Genomic DNA, 24044 nt, shown 5'->3' on the forward strand with positions numbered 1-24044 from the left:
ATATACCTAACTTGTGAGTCTTGCACTTGTAAGCACAACAGGAATTCCAAGGTACCCCTTGACTTTTCCACAGAGTACACAAAGTACAGTCTTCCATTCTGTAGGTGGTGCTTTTTTTAATATATAACAACCGTTCAGTAGTAATAAATTATGTCTAATTTCAGGATTTAAAAAGGACCTCTCTAGCTTGTGAGTGTTGCTGTGAAAACTTCACTGTGCTGCTGAAGACAGCCTTTTTCCCACCATAGCATACCTAGGCCAGCATCGTTGCCTTCCTGCTCTCCATTACACTTAGTTCCCTCTCTCCAAGCAGTATCCAGCTCCCTCTTTGGCATTTTTCATGCTATTTCTACACAGTTCACTTTGTCATTCCTTTTGGGCAAGCAATGACCAGACAACTTCTCAGTTCATTATACTCTTTTACCTTGCACAGAGACCCTGACAGCACACAAAACATCAGGTCTCTTACCCGCAGAACGCAGCCTTCTCAAGCAACTGAATGCTTTGATATTTTGAAGGTTTGTATTTAAACTCAAAACTTTAAGTAGTAGTTATCATTAGGAAGGGATTGCAAAGTAGGTCACCTCACCAGCTGCAATAGAAGTTATGAAAAAGCAAGAGTTTTCTTCTGAAAGATCTAATTAGAAACATACACAGTAGCAAACACCCAGGTATGGCAGTCTCAACACGTTTTAGAAAACAGGCATCAACCAAAGCCCACCTAAATTTTTCTACAATGAGAATGTGTCCCTGTCTTCAGGAAAAACAAATTCTCAATGGAATGAATGTTTTCCCCATTTATCCTATAGAGCATTCTAAAACGTTCCCAATAAAAAAAGTAAAAATCACAATTTCAGCATAGTTTTCAAACAGTGAATAGCCAAAATTTTAACTGCAACTTTTCAACATTTAACAAATGGGATGTGTGAGTTGGTATCGTTCACAAAGGAAATACATCTGTGATATCTACTATCAGATATCTTCAGGATTCTCTCCTTTCCTATGCTTTCCTCCTGCCAAAAGGCTATCCCCAGTCTGTTAGCACCTCTGTTTCTTTCATTTATTTTTTTCCTTAAAATCCTTTCACTTACTGTATACATGGTTATACAGAAAAATTCTATTATCCATGTAGTCTCAGATCGTTTTTCTTCATCTTTGACTATAAAACCATACTGAACACTTAGACTGTGTTTACTCTATACAGACAGTCCAAAAATAACTTAAATTTGTTCACTGACCTGGGACTCACTATAAAAGCAGCTATTTAGATTTATACTATTATATAATTTGCTTTTATGCTCCATGTTACAAATTCCTAAGTGTCTTATTATTAGCATTGATACGTTTAACTTTTTAGTATTTTTACAGTTGAGGTCTCACCAAGGAAGACTGACATAACTGACATGAAAAAAAGCACAACATCAGGAAAGTCTAGTCTGATTTTTACTTTTTTTTAATGCAGGAACAGTGGCAAGAAATGCCATCATGACTTACGATTATAGTGTGCGAAGCAATGAAAAATTGGACCAGAACAAGGACTCTTGAATCTACAAGTTGTATATCATCATCAGTTAATGGTCTCTTTCCTACAGAAAGTACTTGAAGTTGTTCTGATCATTCCACTAATGCACGTGAGCATCAGCAGATGATCCAGAACCTCTCGAGTCCATCATTCAGGTCTTTTGTATGGAAAGAGACAAATCTGTGGCTCTAGGACACACATCCAGAAACTAGTAAAAAGGCAGCATTTGTCAGCTCGTGAGGGCTTCTGAAGTTTGCTTCTCTCCTAGCACTCTTTCCACCCATGAAAACCCACTACGCCTTAACAGGAATCAGAAGTAGTCGGGCTCCCTTAGAAGTTATTCAGGTCATTTGACTCCTTCTGCTTTTGTTACCTTCTCCTCTCCTTATTAGAAACTTGGAAGAAAGCCTGGTAGCGCTAACGCCACTACACTGACTTTCTATTTTTATTTTCAAAGAATGCCAACGTAACAGATTAAGTCCCTTAACATTTTTATCAGTTGTGCGAGAACAGAACTCCAGTAGCATTGAAATAATTGTTTTGACAGGAACAAGGCCAGACACCACCCAATCTCATCATTTTGGAACTGTCTCCTCTGCTATTTCCCAACACCTCAGATACCGGCAGCACACTTGGAAAGTGACCAATTTCAAGCCCCAATGAGCTCTAAATTATTCAGCAGAACAGGAGACGGGTGGGATAAAGCAAAACGTACGTAATACCAAACTCATTTAGCTGTAAAAAACATTAAGTATTCACAATTTTAAAATCTGCAAACAGGAAGGATAGTTTTAAATGACATTGCCAGTACAAGTAGCACATGCCCTGCATCGCAACGTTGCTGAAGCAGCATATGACAGGAGAATACAAGACCCAGTGAAGTTCACGGCTCAGCTAATTCAGATATGACCAGAGTTGACCGTAGCTTGGTCTAAAGGAGGAGGCCAGACTGAGACAGCTTGACAGCCTCCCCAAATGCCCTCCCTGCTAGCCGGCCCTGAGGGAGCTGAGCTCAGGGACAGGCCCTTGGCAGCTCCAGGCCCTCTGGCACCACAGGAGGAAGACAGCAATGCCACCCATCAGCGAGCTCCAGGCTTTACTGGCAACGTGATACCAGCTGGAGACAAACATCCAAGGTAGATGGCCAGCCCAGGCATTCCCAATGAAGTGTTTCTTCTTGCACCCAAGCTTTGTTATTCTCCAGGAGTTTGAGTCCCAAAGTAATTACAGCCACATGCACTGCGATTTAATTCTGTGTTTTCAACAGTAAACATCATCATCCAAAAGGACATACACAGACTTTTAGGTTGATGCAGATGGTACAAAACAGTTGTCCATATAAAATCCATCGTGAGTAATTCATGGTAGACATATACTCATCCATAAATAGACATCTCTACTACGACTTCCAACTTTTCTTCAGCTTATGAACTCAGTCTGCCCTGGATGAACCCATGAGATCAATCTCTTCCACATCCCAATTTCTGTTGATGGACTGAAATGCTGAACCTAGTCATTCAAACCAAGCAGAAAACACAGCACTGGCTGTCAGCCCACACCAATACCTTCCCACCAGCCTTTCGGGTAAGTCATGAGCATGGCTTCAGAGCAGCATTAGCTGGATACAGAAATAACAAAGCAACAAGCAGGTTACAGGAAAATCTAGCAGCACTAACTAGGAGAAAATATAGTTTAATATAAATCAAACTAAGTCCAAATCACTCATTTTCAAGTAATTTCCTAAATAGATTCGAAAGCATAACCTGGGCTGCTATCTTTCATTATAAAGTTCCAATGCATGCTCTTTGCGTTTTCACTGTGATGCTGTAAAATGCTTAGCCATAAGCAAAACTCAGAAACAGGAAAAAGCTCAACAAGCTCCACACAGCTCTGTATCAACTCCCTGCATAGGTTAGATTACTGAAACAGCACCTGCCAGAAGTACAACTCCCTCAAATCTTTTTATTTCTTTCCTTCAAAAACTGTCTCCTGCTCGGGGCAAAATCATCTCCTTAGTTAAATTCAATAAGTATCTTGGTTTAAGTATTTGCGTACACTGGTCACTGTCTTTCAGACAAGTCACCAGTTTCATTCCAAGTTCTCATAAGTTGCAGCCAGCAGTAGCCATTATTAATAAACAACGAGTTGCAAATACGTTAATACAAAAATATTAGTATACACATACTACCAAAGTGTCGATCTTTATTATTTGGGCAAGAGTACTTAAATATTAAAATTGTGCTCTTTCCAATTCACTTTTTCTTCCATTTGAAAGATGGTCACAAACAAAACAGAAGCCTAAAAAGCCACCTTATAGTTCTTGAAAGAATGACAAGAAAGTGAACTTTAAAGTTATATTCTCTACCTAAGAAAGAAGAGACGCAGACAAAAAATACCAACATTTTTAATGGTTATTTTTTCCTAATAGAAAAAAGAAACATTTCCAGGTCCATGCCCGTTTAGTTCTCAAGTTAGTTTTATAAGTACTATCACCTCCAACAGTTATATTTCCACTGACTAATAAAGCTATTTAACAAGTCATAAGGCTCATATTTGATTTTTTTTTTTTAAATAAACCTATCAAATGCAATAAAGTTAAAAACATGTTTCACTACCAGCAGTCTGAAGTAGAAGAGGTAAGCAAGCATGCAACATGAACCATTCATAACGTAAAGTGATAAGCACTTCTGAAAAAAATGAATTTTGCTATTGCTTTAAACAGATTCAAAGCAAGTCCATAATTTCTTCATCAGCTCTCCAGTAGAACTTGATGCTGCATTCAATTTTCAAGTTGTTTTACTATAGGAAAGACTAGAGGGCTAAATCATCCATATTTAAATAGATGTATCCTTTTTAATTTTGGAGAGAGAAAAAAACATGTTTTCTCAACTGCAAAACTTAATATTTTAATTAGAAGAAAGAGCTTAAATAATTGCTCCTATGTATGACTGGTAAAGTTGCTAAAAGGAGCACAGCTTTCCATTGCCTTATGTTAAAGGGTGAGAGGAGAACAGGGTAGCTGTGGCAGTAAGGAAGGAAAATAAGAAGCTACAGCAACTGAAGAGTGGGGACTTGAGTCTCTGAAGGCCTCTGGGAGAGAGGCAGAAAAACCCAAGCACCAAAGCATTTCCCTAAGAAAAATCTGTCTAGCAATTCTGTGGGGTTTTTTTTTGCTGCTAAGAGTCAGCTATGTCCTCCAGCTGTGGAGGCAATGGGGAATCATGAGGCTAGCTTTGGGAGATCTAGGAGACAGGTTTGTAGTGCAGTTCCAAACCAAAAAGATGAAGAACCGTGGTAAAATTTCCACTAGAAGCAAAGTCCTGGAACAAAAACTACACGGGAAGTCTGAGCAGCTGAGCAAGTGTGATGAGAGCGTGGAGCTGACCTAAGGATGCTGGAGGCAATTCCAAAGATATTTTGAGGGACTGTCACGTTACTGCCTACAGTGACCACGTGAAGACACAGGAAAGCCAGGACAGCCTTCAGGGAACTGTTATTTCTGCTCATTTATTTTTTGGACTTAATACATAAACCTCATTCTACCATGTGAAATGCTTCAGGGCACAGAAGCTCAGGGAAAGTGGTGAAAGGAAAAAGTGCCAATTCGTGATAGTTTGGTGGTTGTGGTGAGAGGGGCAGTTAAGGAATGTTAATTTAACTAATATTTGCTTGGTATGTTTAATTTAAAAAGTGAATAAAAGCGGTATGAAAAATTATAATAGCAAAATATGCAGGGAATGTCTTCCTCACATGAAGCTGTCAAAATAAAATTCACTGTTGCAATGTACAGAAATTAAATAGGAGAACAAGATTAAGCTCTACTTTATTTAACCACAAGTATGGCAGCTTAATTGTTAAGGTCAAAATTCTTTAGAACTCCGAATTGTATGTTTTCCCAAAATAAGACATTAACTGAATGAAATCCAGCCCTTATGAACACGATTTGCTAGCTTGGCAGTGAAATAAATACAGCTAAAGCTATATTACAATAGGCAAATAAAGCGATTTACTTGTAACTGTTTTCACAAAACAGACATTGTTTAGACATGAAAATCCCCAAAACAAATTACTCAATTCAGGACGTTATGTATTCCATCTTGAACAACTTTAAAAGAAAAAAAAAAGCCTCTAAATTAAAGACTTGTCAAGAAGCTAGTTGCAAGTAGTTTTATAAGTCACCCAGTAAATTATATAACTTCGGCAAAATTGGCAGCTGTGCTGCTCTTTTTAAACTGTTTCAACTAGCAGCTATTTGACTGCATAAAGTACATTACAAAGCTGGTTATTTTTGGAGTGCTGTATTATTCTTTGTGCTGTGAGCAGGAAAGCAAAGGGATGGTCATTTCTTATGATTTTAGGCTGCTTGAATTTTTTTCTATGTATTTATTTTTTAAGATACTCTTCTTCCCAGCTATAAGTTATCTGTTTGCAAGCCCTAGTCATCACCTCCCTCTCCCCAAAGAATTCTGTGCACTATTTACACTGGACTTGGAAATGATACGGAAGAAAAAAAATAAGGTTAACTGACACAAAATGCATGAAAAATATATAAAACAGCATTTCCAGTGTTATCTACCAATGAGCCTTGGGATGCTGTATCTGAAATTAATGCAGCTATATTAGCTAACAGAGGCCCCAGATGTAAATAATGTGCTGAGCACGTGCAGTTCAATGCACTGAAGTACTTCTAAGTTTCAGCTATAGATCTGAAGACAGCACTTCATCCTGTTCCTTACAGGCTGAAATGCCAACAGCCTTGAAGTTAAGAGCAGGATGGGATTCAGCACAGGACAGAGAAAACACCTCTGTGATTTTAGGCCGATGTATTCACTAGGGCTATCTGAATTATCCTAACCAGGCACTACTTTCACTCTGGCTCGTACAGACACATGTTAAGAGAGAAATCCAACCAAACACGGCATGTTCTCTTGATAGTCTACTCATTGAAGATGGGGCAGGGGGCCACTTTTTATTTATTTTACATTTCATCAGCTACTGCCCACCCATCATTCAGCAAAGACTGAGCTTGACCAAACCATCAGAATGGGCCCTGCTGGTGTAGGGCTGCTGTACATCTCCAGGCTTCTGACCTCAGTGCTCCCTGAGTAAGTTATTAGCAGCAAAGCTTTTTCTTCAAAAAACAGCCTCCTATCAAGGCTTAAATGCTTCTTCTGAAGAGGAAGGAAAGGTATCTGTGGCCGGTCCTTAAGAGACGGGATTAAAGGATGCCAGCACAGCCTAAGACGGGCTATGGCAGGGGCGGGTAAGGGGATACCTGCAGTCTGAACAAGCCCTTGGCACCCCCTGAGGTCCTTCCTGGGAGGGAAGGACATGGCCTGAGGAACCCAGGCAAACGGATTTACTGCAGGAGCGCAGGGCAGACTGCAGAGATGAGAGGATAATTCTGAAGTAGGAAAAAATTATGGGTTTTGGATGGTAAGAGGTTTGGAGATGGGAAGGGCTGGGGGAGAGGGTGTACTGATTAAACTGAGATCTTGGAAAAGAAGTTTAAGGAACGAGAGTTCTCTGAGTCACTCGGATTTAGTGGAGAAGAACATGCTTTCTGCTCCTACACAGCCTCTCCTCAGCTCCATCCTCCTCCCTTACTCGCAGCTGCACATGTTGCAAAATTATTTCCTAGCAGCTTTCTCAACTGACAAAGATGAAAGAGATGAAACTGGAAAAAAAAACATTAAGTCTAAATAAGAATTTACAGTAAGCTTATTCAAGTGACATTGCTTTGGCCAAACACCACAATATTTCTGTCCCTTCCTATTACCTGAGGTCAATAACTCATGAGAACTTGTCGCATTTAACAGAATGTAGCAAATTCATGTTTTTTTTGTTGTTGTTGTTATTGTGGGTTTTTTGTTTTGTTTTGAAAGAGCGGAAAAACACATCAAGACTCCCAAATGACACAATAACCAAAAAGGCTCTTCAAACAGTCATTCCTGTGTATGTGTAGAAGGTCAGTTTAAGTAAGCTGTTATGCTGTAACTGCCTTTTGCCTACTTTTGACCCTACTCTTTAGATTTCAAAATATTTCCCTACTAGTTCTTTCTCATCAGCAGCCTTTTGAGAAGGTCTCACCCCCTTTTTACTACAGCACCATAAAATTTGACGTTAGCCCCTTCTGCTGTGTACAAACCCCTTTAGGTTATCTTATACACTAGCACTGCTTTAACAACTACTTCCATACTCATAAGACATTTCCTGTATCATTGTTAATCTGTCTCCTGTACCCAATCCCAATAACTGAGCAGCTTACTATTTCCTTAAGAGCAATTCACTACACACGTAAGTAAAGCCGAACAACTTAGTCTTCTTCTCAAGCCTTTGCTTTAAAAAACTAAAAATCATTTATGACCCACCAATATTCCAAGTCAGAAATTTAACCTGATTTAAGCCCTCTCTCACTTTCCCCAACTTTCTTCTTCACGGATAGGTCCAAGGCCCAGATACTGCTGCTTACTCATTCACAATGTAAAAAAGCTTTGTACTGAATTTAAACAAGGTCCTCATCTATCCTCTTAATAACCATAACCTCTCTGCCGAGCAAATCCTCTTACTAGAATGACTGTTTTTGCTCTCCAGTCATACTTTATCTCACATCGTTAAATTCAAGCTTCTTAATTTTCCTTTCATGGACTTGTTATGCTATCTTTGTTAATTAACAAATCATCTCTCTTGGATTTGCTTCCCAAGATACCGGCTTTGGCAGCTATTTGACTCCATCCACAATTATAAAACTCTGTAATGCCACATTCCATACTTGAAATTCACCAATATGAAATCTCTGATTTAGACTCAGACACTGTCCCAGATAACATTCCTCCATTTGTCCAGGCAAGCAATCCTTGAATGCTTTTCTTAGACAGGATCTGCACTTTTCTGCTCATTCTCCCAGGAAGAATCACAAGCTCATTGTTTATCTTATAAAATTTCACCTCTTATCAAATCTCAAAAAATGCCTGAAGCACAAGTACTGCTGCATTTCAAAGGAACAGAGGATTCCTGTGACAGACTATATGCAACCACCCTAAATTAATTCAGATATCACGTATCCCTTCTCCTGGCATCTAAAGGTAGCACTTTCTGCCAGCTTTTTTTTTTCTTTAGAGATGACATATGGGACAATTTTCTTCCATCTGCCAACAGCAGGGATCCTATAATCTGTTGTTGTGCTATTTTTTACAATAACCAATTTTGCACCTTTAGCATATACTGTGCTGTTTGATGGCACATCAAATATGCCTTTTTATCTGCAATGCCTGTCCTCTTAAATATGGAAGATATTTGCTTACACCAAAAACATACCAATCATCATCAAATGTAAGTCCCAAGACCAGCGTCCTTCTCCCATTGAAAGGCAGATTTGAATATTTAATTGTTCGTATACCAACCAATGATAGCTTTCAATTGGCTTCCCACTGTTTAAAAGCTGTAAGGAAGTTTCTAGGGGTCATTCGTTCATTCTGCCTTTCACAAATTTTACTATGCGTTATTTACTTTAAAGGAACCTTTTATACTAGTTTGAATGAATATGCATATAACCAGCATTTTAAAGTGATTCTGTTCTGCTTCCACTAAAATCCTTCTAGTTTTTCTGCATTTTTTCCATAGTTCATAATATTTTATATTTTTTTACTGAAGTGATATAAATTTCGACAGTCTCACACTTAAACTTTTCTTTTTCCCCAAGTAAAATATCACTTTTTATTGCAAATTCATTTACACAAAGCATAACCTTAAAGAAAAGTAGCAAAACTGGCAGTAACATGATCTAAGCATATGTTAAAACATGCACTGAAGTCTTGTGCAAAGTAAAGCCTCAGGAAAGCAACATAAATCATAGGATGCACTAGAGCTTAACATCTGATTACTCACAGGAACAGTCTACCCAGTACTTCATTCTGTTTTGGGGGTTTAGGGACAGGGTGTTTTGTTGTTGTTGTTGTATTGGTTTTGTGTTTGTTTTTTACATTAGCAGTCTTTGATGATGCTTTGGGTGTTTGTACAGTGTCGAAAAAAAGGCTTTCAACTCTAGCTGCAGGCATAAAACTACAACAAGCCAGTAAAGGTAGGAAAAGCACGTGTATACTTCTGCGCTTCTATTAAGCATAAAAGTTGCCTTTTAATTCTAAAAATTCTCTACATCTAACACATGAGTTTTGTTTAAATGCAGATTATTCATAGCTGACATACCTGCTCCTTGGAAGAAACATAGATTCTTTAATGAAGACTGAACCAGACAGCAAGATATACCAACAGGTACCAATATCATCAGGGCTGCAATAAAGAAGAAGACAGAGTAAGACACTTGATTGAAGCAACTGATAGCACTACCACATTTCCAGTAGCAAGAACATCACAAAGAGCCAAAAATACTCAAAATTCCAAGAGAAGATCCTAAGTTCCATCATTTACAGAACAATTTCTTCAAACTAGTTCAATTTCTACCTGCAAACATATACATTATTAGAATGCCTCATTCCACATATTTCACTTTTTAAAATGTGTATCTATCCATTTGGTAACAGCACAAAAATCCAGTGAAATTGAATTGAAAGTTAACAAAAGGAAATCAAGCTACAGTAAATACATGACATTGTATTCTGTTGAATCCATTACTTTCCTCTTGCATCTTTCACTCTATAAATAAATAAGGCCTCCTCCTTTCCCAGTTCTAGAAATCTTCCCTCCTTTTCCCAAGAAATCTGCCCCTCGGCATCATCCTGCCTTTCCACACAGTAAGAGAGTTCTGGAAACATTTGCAGAGGTAAACCTACATAAGATTTGTAGTCAACCTTATCTACTGCTACTACCAGTTACTTCCCAATTTGTGCTTCTTCACAGCCCAAGAATAAATTGCTAATAAAAGTTTATTGTCCCTCCTCTCACCAACAAGGGACACAAATGAAGATGTTGTCGTGCAGTCCCAGTTCATCGTATCGTAGATTGAGAACTTGCTACTTGAGTAATACAAATTTTTTCTTATAGGCTTAGATTCTTGGATAAGTTCAAGTAATGTTTAGTTAGGAAAACAAAGTAGTTTCTTAAGGTTACTAGAAATAGCTGCAGTAGAAATCTTGTGCCACTTCAACAGCCTGTACTCAGAATGCCTGTACTTTACTTCAGTTTTTGCCACTCCTACCGCTTCTTCCAAAGCAGCTCAGTAATGGCATGCTTGAATCCAATTAGTAACTGTGCTAGTGTTCTTAGCCGAAAACTATGTCCCCAGTGACACTCTAAGAGATGCAGATTACTTAATTAATCTGTAGCACCTTCATTTTTTAAAATTACATGTCTCAAGTCTTTAGCAACAATTAGTTCTAACTTCAAGCAAGAACAGCCCACATCCTTTAATGACGATGACAGCATAGTATTAAAACCCAACCTCAAATGTAAGTAGGCTATGTGCAGTTAGCAGCATGTTTTTTATGTGATGAAACAAGATTTTAAAAGCACCTGCATTGGCAGGGTCCTCAAAACAGGAATGCCATTTCCTTGACACTGACCGTATTGTGCTTTCTAAAGGAAAAGATGAAGTTAGAAAGAGAAAGGGAGCTGGCCTAAAATAGCCAAAGAGCAAAACGGCGAACTCTAAAATTCAGAAAGTTACTCTATTCCCATTTTACACTGTGCAATACAACCATGAGTTAAGGGACAAACAACAGAAACATGGAGAATTAACAGAGGAAATTGAGGACATCGTCTATGTCCAAAAACCCTGGAACTAACAAAGATGACGCAGCCAATATTTCTTTTTCTATCAGTCTATGACCAAGCTGTCAAAACAAGTATGGCATTTAAGACTGTGCGGTGCAGCATACATATATGCATATATGCAGCATACATATATGTATTTGCTCTAAAAAGAAGCAAGCAGAGTAAATACAAACACAACAATAAATTTTAAAAGCACCTCAGAGAGCGTATTACTCTTACTACTGATTTAACAACATGAATGAACTTGGGTTCAGCAACCAAGTCTTCAAAGTTTTTGTGTTTTTACTGATCTAGAAGTTTACATCAGTAGCTTCTGGCAAGTGAAGCTACACCAGTGCTCCTCTACAGACCTTGTGTATGCACATGCCCCACCTGTACTTCCCTAGAAATGCAACCATACATTCCACCCTGGGTTTGTCCACGGGAAAGCTTCAGTAAAAAGTTGCAGGGCTTTTTACTTGTTTGATACACGAGTTTATCAAACATTAAGTCTGTAAGCAGTTCTACAGGCCAGTCAAAAATAAATTGGCAAAACACCTCTGCTGAGAACAAGTACCATAGCAAGTCATAGAAGATAACAGCCTCTGATGTACCTTGTTCACAAATGACTTCACAGCTCACAGTCAAGAAGCTAATTTAAGAAGAAAAATAGGCACAAAAGCTCTCTGGAAGGCAGTATGTTTTGCTGCTGAATTTACACAAAAGCTTACTGCATAAAAAGATGCAGTACCTAGACTGAAAACACCTGCAGTTGACAAGGGCAGAAACTCATCTAGGTTAAAGAGAGGAAAGTCTTCTCTGGGGAGTGAACACTTAATATCTTCAAAATGAAGACTTCAGGAAATACTACTTTATACTGATGGACAATAGGAAATTAAGCACTCACATGCCATCACGGTTAAGACAACGAACAGTTTTGATTTACAGAATTGAAGTGTTTCAGTCTGAGTTTTTAGAAATGTGCTTCTCATGCTTGTTTCTCATATGGATCTATACTGCCCTCAAACTTGTTACTCCAGAAAAATCAACATTGCACATAGATACAGAGAGCCAGATTAATGCAGAGAAAAGCAGCACTTCAAAAGACAACATAGCTCTTAAAAGCATAAACAAACACCTCAGTAAAATCACACATCTATATGCACAGCCCTCCCCCCCCCAAAAAAAAAGTCCTAAGCTGACACGCATATAACCAGCACTGCTGCTGAACTTCAAGTCTGCTGGGTTGTTTCGTTGTTTGTTTTTTAATGGATGCCATTCTAAATACTAATAATCTGCACCAATCGGCATACTTGAAAGTTTCTAATATAGTCATTTTCAGCAAAGGCTGCTAGACTGATTTGTTAAACTGATTTCCCAAGTTCCTGGGAAGTAACTCTATTAGGATTTCAATGATAATTTTTCCACACATATTACAGTGCATTATATTATCACTTAAGTTGGTGGAAGTGTTTTGTGTTTTTTTTTTTCCTCCTTTTCCTAAAAATTATTTGACTAAGTATAAATGTGTAGTCTGACAAAAAAAATAAACTCAGCTGGGGTCAGTGACTTTATGACCCTAAGGCAAAAAAAATCTATTTGTTTATACTTTTACAGAAAGCCATTTCCAAGAATTGAAACAAGAATAAAAGATGCCTTTAAACCAACAGTCAAATATTTCAAATTGTGCAAAACCTTGTAATACACAAGCTTTTTCTTTTTCCTTCAAAGGCCAATGATCGATTTAAATCCCTCTGCCAAACCATCAATTCATAAGGGGCTTTAGCTATCTTTTCTCATTGGGCATCTTTAACTCGAAAGAGAATGACAGACACTGGTTTTCACAAGCACCAGTCAATATGTTCAATATCCAAGTCCATCCTTATGCTTCTTTTGAGTCTAACTTCCAGTTACTTAACAAATAGCTATAAGTATACATTTAACTGCAGCGGTTTAAGTTTTTCTTACCAGATTGGACAGAGCATGACTTTTCACTCAGTTAATCATCCAACTCTTTTTTTTTTTTTGGTGCCAATTCACAGGTTTACGCGTTGCACTTTCCCTGAAAGGAGCAGTTGTTGCTCCTTCTCATTCATCTGTCACAAGCACCATACTTTGTCCACTTTATATATAATCAAAAAAAGCATACGTTTATTTGACAGCCGAGAGTGATGATACTATCTCCTCAAGTTTAATTTTGGTTACCTGATTGGTTTTGTTTTCCTTTCGCTTTATGTGCACTTTGATAGCCACTTTTATACTCATATTTGTTAATCTCCAAGCTCTCCTAAGGTACCTGCATCATGTTATGCAAAACAAAACAATTCCACTGTGTTAAACTCTTTAATTATCTGAACAAACCTGTATACACATCTTTAATATTGGTGCACCGTAATTGTGGAAGCTTACTACAGAAGATAAATGCATTCAAGATACCTTCCTCAAAAGATACTGTGTGCTCTTATAAGCTTTCAGTGCCAGCCAACAAAACATCATAAATATCTCCAAGACAGTCTTCAAGAGCAAGAACACTGATGTATTTTCATTCTCTTCTAATATAGTCTTGAACAAAACATTTAAGAAAACACACATGCCGAAAACACATTCTTTTCCCCAGAACACACATTTCCCTCCAAATTAAGGCACAGACAAATGCAAGACTGATCTACTCCTTTTATATGAAAGTATATTTAACTCCTGTGCTCCTCAACACTTGCTGCACTTCACTTGTTTTGAATTAAACCTTAACAAAGCTATTTTGGCAGCCAGCTGTTTTGCTAGAAAGTGCTGTTACACAAACCATGTACAATCTTTTCATTTTAAGGATCCTGTGCTTTTCACTACACTATTCAAACATGAAGTGGCTTTCCATTGAGTTTCCACATTTTCTGTGCCGTGCTTGACATTCGTTCAACAATAAGACATCCTACGTTCCTCAGGACTTCTATGCCTACAAGGAACTACACAAGAAACTGCAGAGGAACTGCAGTATTGATCTACAAAAGCACTTTTTCAAGCCACAGGAGGACTCATGCAGATACCATTTTAGCAGACGCAGAACACTCATTTAAAGGCTTTCTCTGCGATCACATTTTACATTTTGTTTTTAAACAAAAGAATAATAATTCTAGAGAAGAAGCCTAAGCCTAATTACTGAGCTTTCTTTAACTGCTAGAATTCTGCCTACCACTGACAGTAGACAGAGAAACTGTCTTCCTGAAGATAGCATCAAAGGGTTGGCAACAAACTATGGTTAAAAGGATTTTGTAGAAAGGACATCTCTGACTCTGTTTGCAAGAGTGTGTTAACTGCACTTAAGCACTTCATCCAGCATTGCCCAAAGCAGATCTTCTCAACACTGAGTTTTCTAAAGGTGCCAGTGCTGGCCAACACAACCACCTTTGGTGACAAAGCAGCAGTCTGGCACTACAAGACTAGAAGTGCAGTGGAAGATCTACTCCAGCCTGAAAGCAAAGCCCTCCCAACCTGGACAGGCAGCACTTCCACACAGCTTGGAGTTCCTCCCTCCCTCCCCGCTAGTGAGCGGAAACACCTGAAATCAGGACAGTTATTGGCACATACTGTACATTTCCCAGCAGGTATTCACTGATCTTTTGCAGGCAAGAAATGGCTCCACTTGTTGGCCTTAAACAATGGCATACATTGCTTCAAATATGTACAACTGTGGGGGTTTCTTTCTTTTGTTCTAGATTTGGTTTTATTTTTTTGGTGGTTTTTTGTTTGGTTGGTTTTTTTTGTGTGTAGTTTCTCGTTTTTCCTTCCAGCTCATCTACTGTTCTGGGTATTCATCTGGATGAAACTCAGAACTGTTCAAGTTACAGTACCTACTAAATGGAGCACAGCTATCCACCTCCCCAAGTTACCAGAAAACAAGATTTGTTACTAAGAAAGATGGCACAGGCAGTTTATCCTGCTGAGAATCAGAACTAAATCAACCCAAAAAGTCAAATCTTAAGAGGCAGTTGGAGAAAATTAACGCACGTAGTCATTCTGTCCTAGCTATGTCAAAGCCAACAAGAACCCAATTAAACCTTGGGGATTCCCATCCAAGCTTTACAGAACCAGCAGGGCTATAGGCAGGATACCAGTCACTCTACAATTACACTTGTGTTACCACACTAGGATTACATTACTGCTCATGGGTCTACATCCTTTAAGAGCACTCAGCTGCAGTGCAGAGGAAAATCTGAAACAAGAACAAGAAATGGTCTTTAGCGGAAGACAGGATTTTTATTCCATGAAGACAACAAAAGGACTCAGGTACCGCAATTTAATGGTCCTGAAATTTGCACCTGAAAGTGGTGCAAGACAAGGCCAATGCCAACATAGTGACCACTATGCAGACTTTTTTTTCATAATCTACATTTAAATCAGCTGTATAAAACCCAAATAAAGCTACTTTAAACCTTGACTCTAATATTACAGCGCTTGAGGGCAGGGGATTTCCTGGAGAATCTATATTTAATTTTCCGGAATGAAGAAGAGCATGACTTACGTGAATTCAGGAATGAGAAAAGGAAATCCAGAGACTGGATTGTAATACCTTCCCCTTAAATTTTCCTCCCTAGCTTCCTTGCCATAGTCCTTTTTACACAGCTACAACCTGCAGCCAGACAACATACTTCTCAACTTCAAAACTGTCAGGAAAAAAAGCTGAAGAAAGAACTTTGCAAAGTAAATTCATAGTTGTCACTCAAACCATCCAGTCTGGAAACTTCATGTTTCCAAAACATTAAAAAAAATGCACAAATGTAACTTGTTTCAATACACGTTCCCCACATGTACCGATTCTGAAGGGCATTATTATACAGTAGCAGAGTTCTTCCAATTTTAGCTTTTGGATTTCCTGATCAAATAAGGTAGTGAAAAAACTTCCAAAATGCTCAGAAACAATGAAGATTTAACTCAACCTACTGAAAGACCCAATGAATCCCAATCTCCACGCTGTCTCAAGTAAATCCTCCCCTATGCTATACCTAACAAGTCCTGATGCATGACTTTTCTTTAAGAAGTCTTTAGAAATAGCTATACGTAAGGGCCATTGCAATCCCTTTAATTCTCTCTTCTCCTCAAATTGGAGATGTTGCACTCCAAAACCTCTGGAACAACAAATCATGCTCAGCACATGACTACTTGAGTGCGTGTGGTTTCACTGGGACGATGAATGTCACACACACGTACAGTGGTGAGAACTTGCAGTTCTTTGTGATGGCTGCTGTCAAACATGCTTTATTTCTGTCAAATGAGACATCACTTCAGTGGCAATGTTCAGCAGCTGGACTTGAAAGCATATGCTAAACAGAAGTCTTTGCTGCCTCGACCACTTTCTCATCATATTTCTCAGCTGACCCATTTAAAACAGCAAAGAAGTTAAGGAGTACACAGGACTCAATGGAAGCAAGCACGGAAACTGATTGCATGTAACTACTGCTGAGCTCTGACAACAGAAGCGTCATTCTCCCTTCAACACTGGATATTCAATCCAGTGCTCAGCAACACCACTATATCAAACATCAACACCCAACGAAGTTACCTTCCAGTTCAGAGGTACGATCCTGTATTTTCCAAGCTACTTCACAAAAAACATCGAGAAATTGGCAAGAACATTTTCTTGGTTGTGGAAGGTCTACTTTGTTGTTTTTTTTGTGGATCAAAAAATTTTCAACTACTAAACAATTCAAGATTTGTTTAAACTGTATATAGTACTGCTCTTACAGCTATAACTTTTGTAGTTATTTTGATGAAAGAAATTATATCTCAAACCAAGATGTACCTAGCAGATTACACTTTTATGAACTCATACTCAATATGAGTTGAATAAATTTCAGAGCGCAAGCACAGAATAACTCAGAACAGACACTGTTCGTACTCCCAGGTCTCCACTTGAGGAACAAAGGAAATTTGACATGTCAGAACTGGGACCTCCTTCAGGCATTTAATGCTACACAAGAAGAAATTAGAAGGAACGTTGCTCTGCAGGCTTATGTTCCATAGGATATTGTTTCAGCAGATTAATCTGTCTGTTTCTCTTTGTTCATTTGAACTATCCTCTGTATGCTGAGAGCTATACATAGTGTAGCATTTGTTTAATTGAATAACCATTGCCACAATTAGACTTTCAGCACTGAAGTGGCTTGGTATGTTAAACATGTCTTCCAGTTAAACAGTTCTCTCAGACATCTCTTTGCCCAAAGAGCCTACCCACTAGCACTCCGTCACTGCAATACTCAGAACAATCAAAAAATCATTTACTCATCGTCAGAATCGTCTGTAATCTTTCTTAATTAATTAGTTATGCAGATACCTGGTATCTGCAACAGCATTTTAAATATGCTTCGTGACATTAAGTATATCCCAAACACAGAAATAAAACATGTTGGATACTGAATGTGTCTGCCACATAAAATTTCCTTTTTTTTAAATAATGAACACATTCAAGCTATGTTTATTCTTACTCCATATCTTCACTCTAAATGAAAGAAAGTCAAACTATATCCAGTCATAAAACTGTTAACTCAAATTAGAGCTTCTAATTTTCATTAAATGAGTATCTTAGCGTGCACATTTCAACTTATGTCTGTGGTTATCTTTTATTAATGGACATTAGATGAAAACTGGTGTCTTGTCTCCTGGTAGCAAGACTGGGAAACAAAGAATAAATGAAGCATTCAGTCCCGGAAACAATTCCTCAGTGTATATGAAAGCATATCATGAGGAGCATGGTTTTCTTCAGAGTATTTCATTTGTTTGTAATCTCTTCCATTTTAAAATAGAATATCAGTAAAAATCAAACAGAAAATTCAATCAAATCAGATTATTGCAGTTTCGTTAGCAAGTACCAGTCTGTTAGACTTAGCTGATTAAAGAGATTATTAAATACATACTGCAACTGTATGTTTAAATATATTTAATCTAGCTGGTCTATTGTCATTGAATTCTTGGTGTCATAATCGGACAGTGAATTACTGCTCCTTGATGTCAGAGAGGAGAAATTCAGTCCAAAGAAAATAGAGTCTCCTAAATCATAAGGAAAAGGATGACAGTTGTAGTAAAATAGTATGATCTTGCAACCAAAATATTCTGTGGTCATTCTAGCCAGACAACTCTGCTATTAAATTTTATTCTTTACAATATTTCTCCAAAAATCAAGGCTGTTATTCTCAAAATTACAGCAATGATAAAAACTTGATAGCCTTTAGTAAAACATATACCATGAGGAAGCTGCAAATTAAAATCCCTTCAAAAACTTCATTTTAGTCTTAAAGTCTCAAAATCAGGTCAAACAATAACACAAATTTGGAACTGACTATGCAAAGCCAACAGACTAACATCGATCACTGACACTATTAAGAAGCCTTGATTCCCGTGTCTGCTTACGGAGACCTAACTGCCAAGTCCTTGAATTTATTGGTTTTAATGATATACATTGCCTAAGATATTCCCCATGGAAAACATATCCACAAGAAGATGTATAAATTCAGGATCCTGATTTACTGCAGTGCAGAACTGGCAGTATCCCAACACTACTTGGGCAACCGCCCAACTATAAGCAGGTATAATGCACCTTTAGGAATACTTTAAGGGGTAGGGGGAAAAAAAGAAAAAAAATAGACCAGTCATGCTGTGGCAGTTCTTTGCATTATTAAACTACTGTATGACTTCCACAGAAATCTACGGATGCATAAGCAGAATTAATATATATTGCCTGAAGATGTCTACCTGAAAATTAGGATGCCGATATAGAGAGATTCCTCAAACAGATGTATTCTGAGTTTACTGTTCATTCAAAGCATTTTAAATCATTTTCAAAATGTCTCATATTCCTAAGAGGATCAAGGAAGATATCTTTTGTAGGGATTTTCTGAAGTCAATAACATTCAGGAAAAAAAAGCAGTAACTGCAGAAATGTGACCTAAGTCTCTAAAACCAGGTACATCCTGTTCAAAATCAAAAATTCTGGTTACATGCAAAGCATTATGAATACAAGAGAACAAATATTACTGATCACCAAGAATATCACTAATGGAAATGTCAGCTTGATCCTTACATACTCCTCTCAGTAACTTCTGGAACGTTGTAGGCTTTAAGCTTAATATTTAAAAAATGTAACTGTATATATAAAGATCATATCTATACAGAATAACTTGTCTTTAAGATACCACCATTATAAACCTTCGTGAACACATTCAGAACATACAAGCACACCTCCCTAACACAAGTGTCAGAAGACAATTTCCGTGAGGCGGGCTCTGCAGAGCTGTTCTGCTTAAAGATCCTGCACCAATAGCTAACCAGCAACCTTTTAGCTCATCTTTCTTATGCTTCATTGCACAATTACGTAAGTCTATGCATAATTGGAGAGCCACTTTGTGGGGTTTTTTGGTTTGTTGGTTGGTTTTTTGCTGCTTCTATCCTTTTGAAAGTCTTCAGGCAATATTCTAGTGTGAGAGATCCAAGAATTTGCTCAACATCACTCTTATTGTAGGACTTCAAAAATCAACTCTCAGGTTCCCATTCTTAAAGAATCCAACAGATCCATTTCTCAGCTGTCCGTCTCTCACAGAGCAACTGTGTGTTAATGACATAGACCTACAGCTGCAAACAAAACTCTGTTTTAGCAGTCTGGCTAAGACACACCGGGACACTTTACAAACTACATCCAGAATCCTTCCTCAGCTGTGTGCGCAATGCACAACCCATGGGCAGATCTCAGCCCGTCTCCTTTCCAGAAGAGCAGCCTGCCGAGGATGTCCCCAGCAGTCTCTGCTCTGCAGCCACCTTCCCAGCTCCTGAGGGCAACCATCTAACACGATCTGCCCCAAAACTACACGAAGCTAGTGCCGTCCAGTATTCTTAAAATGTTCTTCTCCACCTAAAAAAAAGATGTCAACATTTATATTTAAGAAAACTAAGTATTTTAGCAGCAACTAAAAAATCATTCTCCTTTATTGCCTTTCCAGATTTAAATCACCTCCGGCTTTGCTGACTGGGCCAAGCCGGTGCTGGAGACCTCCTCACAGCGAGCCCAAACCAAGGATTTGGGGGCTGGAGATTTGCCGCAGTGATGTAACTCGAAAATGATATAACTCAGAAAACTTGTCTAAGAGTGGATGCTGATAATACAGCAACTAGACCTGAAAATATCCAAAAAGAATTTGAAGTTAGCCTTTTCATAGCCTTCTCCGCTTCTCATACCCTTCCCCCCAGCAATGATTTTTAAACTTTATTACTATAGATTAAGACTGTATTTATCAACTAAAATATTCTAACAACTAGCAGCCTCACCATAAGCACTGCAGTCTTGGCATGAGTGGATGTTTTTCATGTCAGTACATGATTGTTTGACAACAAGAAAATAAGGAAAGCAGCAAGAAAAAATATAATTGTGTAAAACCACCTACTAGCAAACTCAGCCAACCTAATCAGAAATTTAGAAACTCCGAGACTGTCGTTTCTTATCTTAGTTGTGGACATTCTCTGTAGTAATAACTCAGTTTTATGCTAACATTTTCCTTCTCCCACCTCCAGCTTATAAGTACACATTCTATTTTTGTTTCACAATACAGACCACTGGGAAAAAAAAAATTAAAAGACACGAGGTTGCACAACTGAATGACATGAGAGTACACAAAAACTTTGGTGTTAAATGGGAGATGCTTCCAGCCACAGACCTTAACATTAAAATTCAAGATGCACAGGAGACAAATACAGTTCCTTTAATACTTGTCTTTTTCTAACGATCAACGCAATCAAAACAACTGGCATATTACTAAATTGCTACAGACTGAGAGATTTGTTACTGATACCAGCTTAACTTCAAACTAAGCATCTCACAATCTCCTCAGGAAGGACACATGGTAGGTAGAAGCTTATCCCTATCAGGTTGAAAATTTCTCTAAAAAAATAAAACACTTCCCAACAACCTGGGTTGAGTTTTTGTTCGTTTGCTTGTTTCTAAAACAACATAAACAGCAGCTGAGTGAGCTCCAGGCTCAACTGCACAGGAGCCAAAGAGAAGACAAGCACAAAAACATGCTGTGCTGTGGCACGGCAATTCCAAAACACTGAGGGTGTTATCATTGAGTGACTTCGGAAAGCAGGTCATCGAAACAAATATTTTCTGCCAGTCAGATATCTGTAGTGAGGAAAACGGGGAAGCTTAAAGATATACAAGACTTCCTTACACAAAGAGTAAGCCAAAGAGCACTGAGATGCACTGATCTAGATACCAAGGAACATCTCTGCTAAGGCATTCCCACAGTCAGCCTAATCCTCCTATACCACATACGAGAAAATTTTTGCACAATATTAAAACACGGCTTTAGATAGGGCAATGACTTTGTTCCATCTAAAACAGAAGATGACAAGTTCTGTTTCAAATGGTCATGCTTTTTAATTACAGCAACAGTAAAAATTGCAGGAAGAGAACCCAGGTGCATACTGGGGACGCCTCACACAGGACTTGGGAGGCTCGAGCAAAAGAGACACTTTCAAATACATACAGAAATACTGAACAGCATGGCTTAAAACCAAATCCAGCCACTGTATGACTAATGAGGGAGGAAAAAAAATCAAAAGCTTAGAAGTAAAATATTTATTGCCAAAGGTCCCTTTCTGCTACCATATCAAACATTTAAATTTTGATATGAAAAATTCTGTTCTACTCTCCAAAGGTACATGCACCATCTATCTACAAATCTCCTAAAACTTTGGTTTCCAAGAAGAATGTTAATTAGAAACTTACTTTTGGATATGACAACTGTGACTATTACATGGTTATGAAAAAAAACTTATTTTTTTCTTTGAACTACCCACAAAATATGCATCAAGTGACCAAACTAAATATTTTTAAATAGGATTTTTAGGTAGATTTGAATAAAGGAAGCAGGTAAAAAAAAGCCAGGTATGTGTGTCAAGTAAAATCTCAATTCTGTAACTTTGCCTTGAAGGTTTTAAGCCCTTTTATCATTAATCTCCCATCAAATGAAAGTAGTAGGATGACTGGCAAATGAAGAATAACTCGAGCTGAACTGCCACTCTTAATAACCCAGTTTCCATTTAAACAGGGATATGGCCGTAGGGTTTGAGAATTTGTCACTACCATGCACACCCGCTGATAGTAAAGTAAATGCAGATAAGCCAATTTTAAACAACGTGCTCCATTTTATCCCTTTGGCCAATAAAAAAGGATCTACAGAGATACTTAGAACATTAACAACTACTTTAAAAACAGAAAATAAGAAGTTTTCTGTGTTTATACCGAATGCAGACTATTATTTTCAGCATTGCCTATATGCAACAGAAATTTACCATTTTTATAAATACAGCTGACAACGCATATAGAAACAAAATTTTAAGAATGAATGAAATTCGATAAAATAAGCAGCATCTACAGATAAGAATTTAGCTTATTCTCACTGAGACATTAAGCTGTGCCTCAGGGAGGTCACACACACAGGTCAATTAACAGCTCCAACAGTTGCAGCTATTTTAATAGATTTTTCTAATGAACACAGAAGATTAGCACCCAATTTCAAATTTCCATGCAAATCATATCATTGCTGGGAAAAAAGCTGACTTAGACTTCCCATTTAAACTGAAAAACAAACAAAAAAGCCCTTAGCCTCCATGAATGAAAGAAGAACTTTGAGTGAAGAATTCTGGCACGTTCAATGCAAGCGACCAGGTTCTGTGCTCCAAGTTCATTTCCTAAATCTTATAACCAAGCGCATTGATTCTAACCTTTATCATATTGCTTATCCCCTGCAGTACTCTAAGAGTTTTTCATAACATGTACTTTATAAATTTGGAGTTCTGCTTAGAAGAATGCCATTCCCTGTACGTACGTTGAATTTATGCAGCACAAAAAGGTATCTCTCCAGGTTTATTGTACTAAAAATAGAATGCTGAAATTAGATTTTGGGGTCTGAGGGATTCTCTCTCCACACAGATCTCAAGTTGCCCATTAAAACAAAATATAAACCTACAACTCAGATTGACATAATATACACTCATGACTTCAAAACATTGATCTAATATTTAATAGGCTGAACCCAAAAGATAACACTGAATGATTTTATCAACTTTTTTTCAGAGATGTGAAATGCTAGAGCAAGTGCATTTTGCATTAGCATCTCTATGTAGAAACTGCCAAACTGCCTATTAAATTTACCGAATAAATCAAGGAGAAAAAAAAATGTCAAGAAGTGAGTAAATAGGAATGACAGGCAAACAACCAAGGTGAAGATGAAGTCACACGAAAGGAGTGACAAAGTGAATCAATGCAAAGGATTGGCAAAAAGCACTTCAGGTTAACCCTGATTTCACAATTTTCTGTTTGCAGATTTTATTTTCTTAGACATGTATTCCCTGATAACTTTCCCTGCTTTGCTTTTATGTGTAAGTAGTAGCCTTGATTAATTCAGCATATAATTCAAATGGTTAGAATGAGCCAAGACATTACAACTAAACAAAAACTCTGGGACACGTAATGGACACAAAACCCAACTGGCTACAGAAGGACAAAACACCAGCACAATGGTCACTGGCAAATTAATCTGTAAAATTAATTACAAAGATTATATTGATCTGATTACAAAATAATCTACCCATCTACAGACTTTGACCTTGTGCATTTCCCATACGTAAATGATTAATATGTTTCAGTAGACATTAATTTAACCTTGTGGAATAGTCAAGGCTTAGCATTGAAGTTCGTTCAATCACATCTTCCTTATGATGGTCAATGCAGGAAAAAAAATACATATGCATAAAAGAGGCACACAGGTGCATT

At 37.9% G+C, this 24044-nt stretch overlaps 1 protein-coding gene across 6 annotated transcripts in view; it reads right to left on the reverse strand.

Moving 5' to 3' along the window:
* RAPGEF2 (Rap guanine nucleotide exchange factor 2) overlaps nt 1-24044 on the reverse strand; it is a 190790-nt gene that overhangs the window by 105987 nt on the left and 60759 nt on the right. For all 6 annotated transcript variants that reach the window (XM_040554946.1, XM_040554945.1, XM_040554943.1 and 3 more), the window contains exon 4: nt 9728-9811. In XM_040554946.1, coding sequence (XP_040410880.1) covers nt 9728-9811 — 84 coding nt within the window. The remainder of the gene's footprint in view (nt 1-9727; nt 9812-24044) is intronic.

The sequence above is a fragment of the Cygnus olor genome, chromosome 4 (genome assembly GCF_009769625.2).
Source record: "Cygnus olor isolate bCygOlo1 chromosome 4, bCygOlo1.pri.v2, whole genome shotgun sequence".
Taxonomy (NCBI): Eukaryota; Metazoa; Chordata; class Aves; order Anseriformes; family Anatidae; genus Cygnus; species Cygnus olor.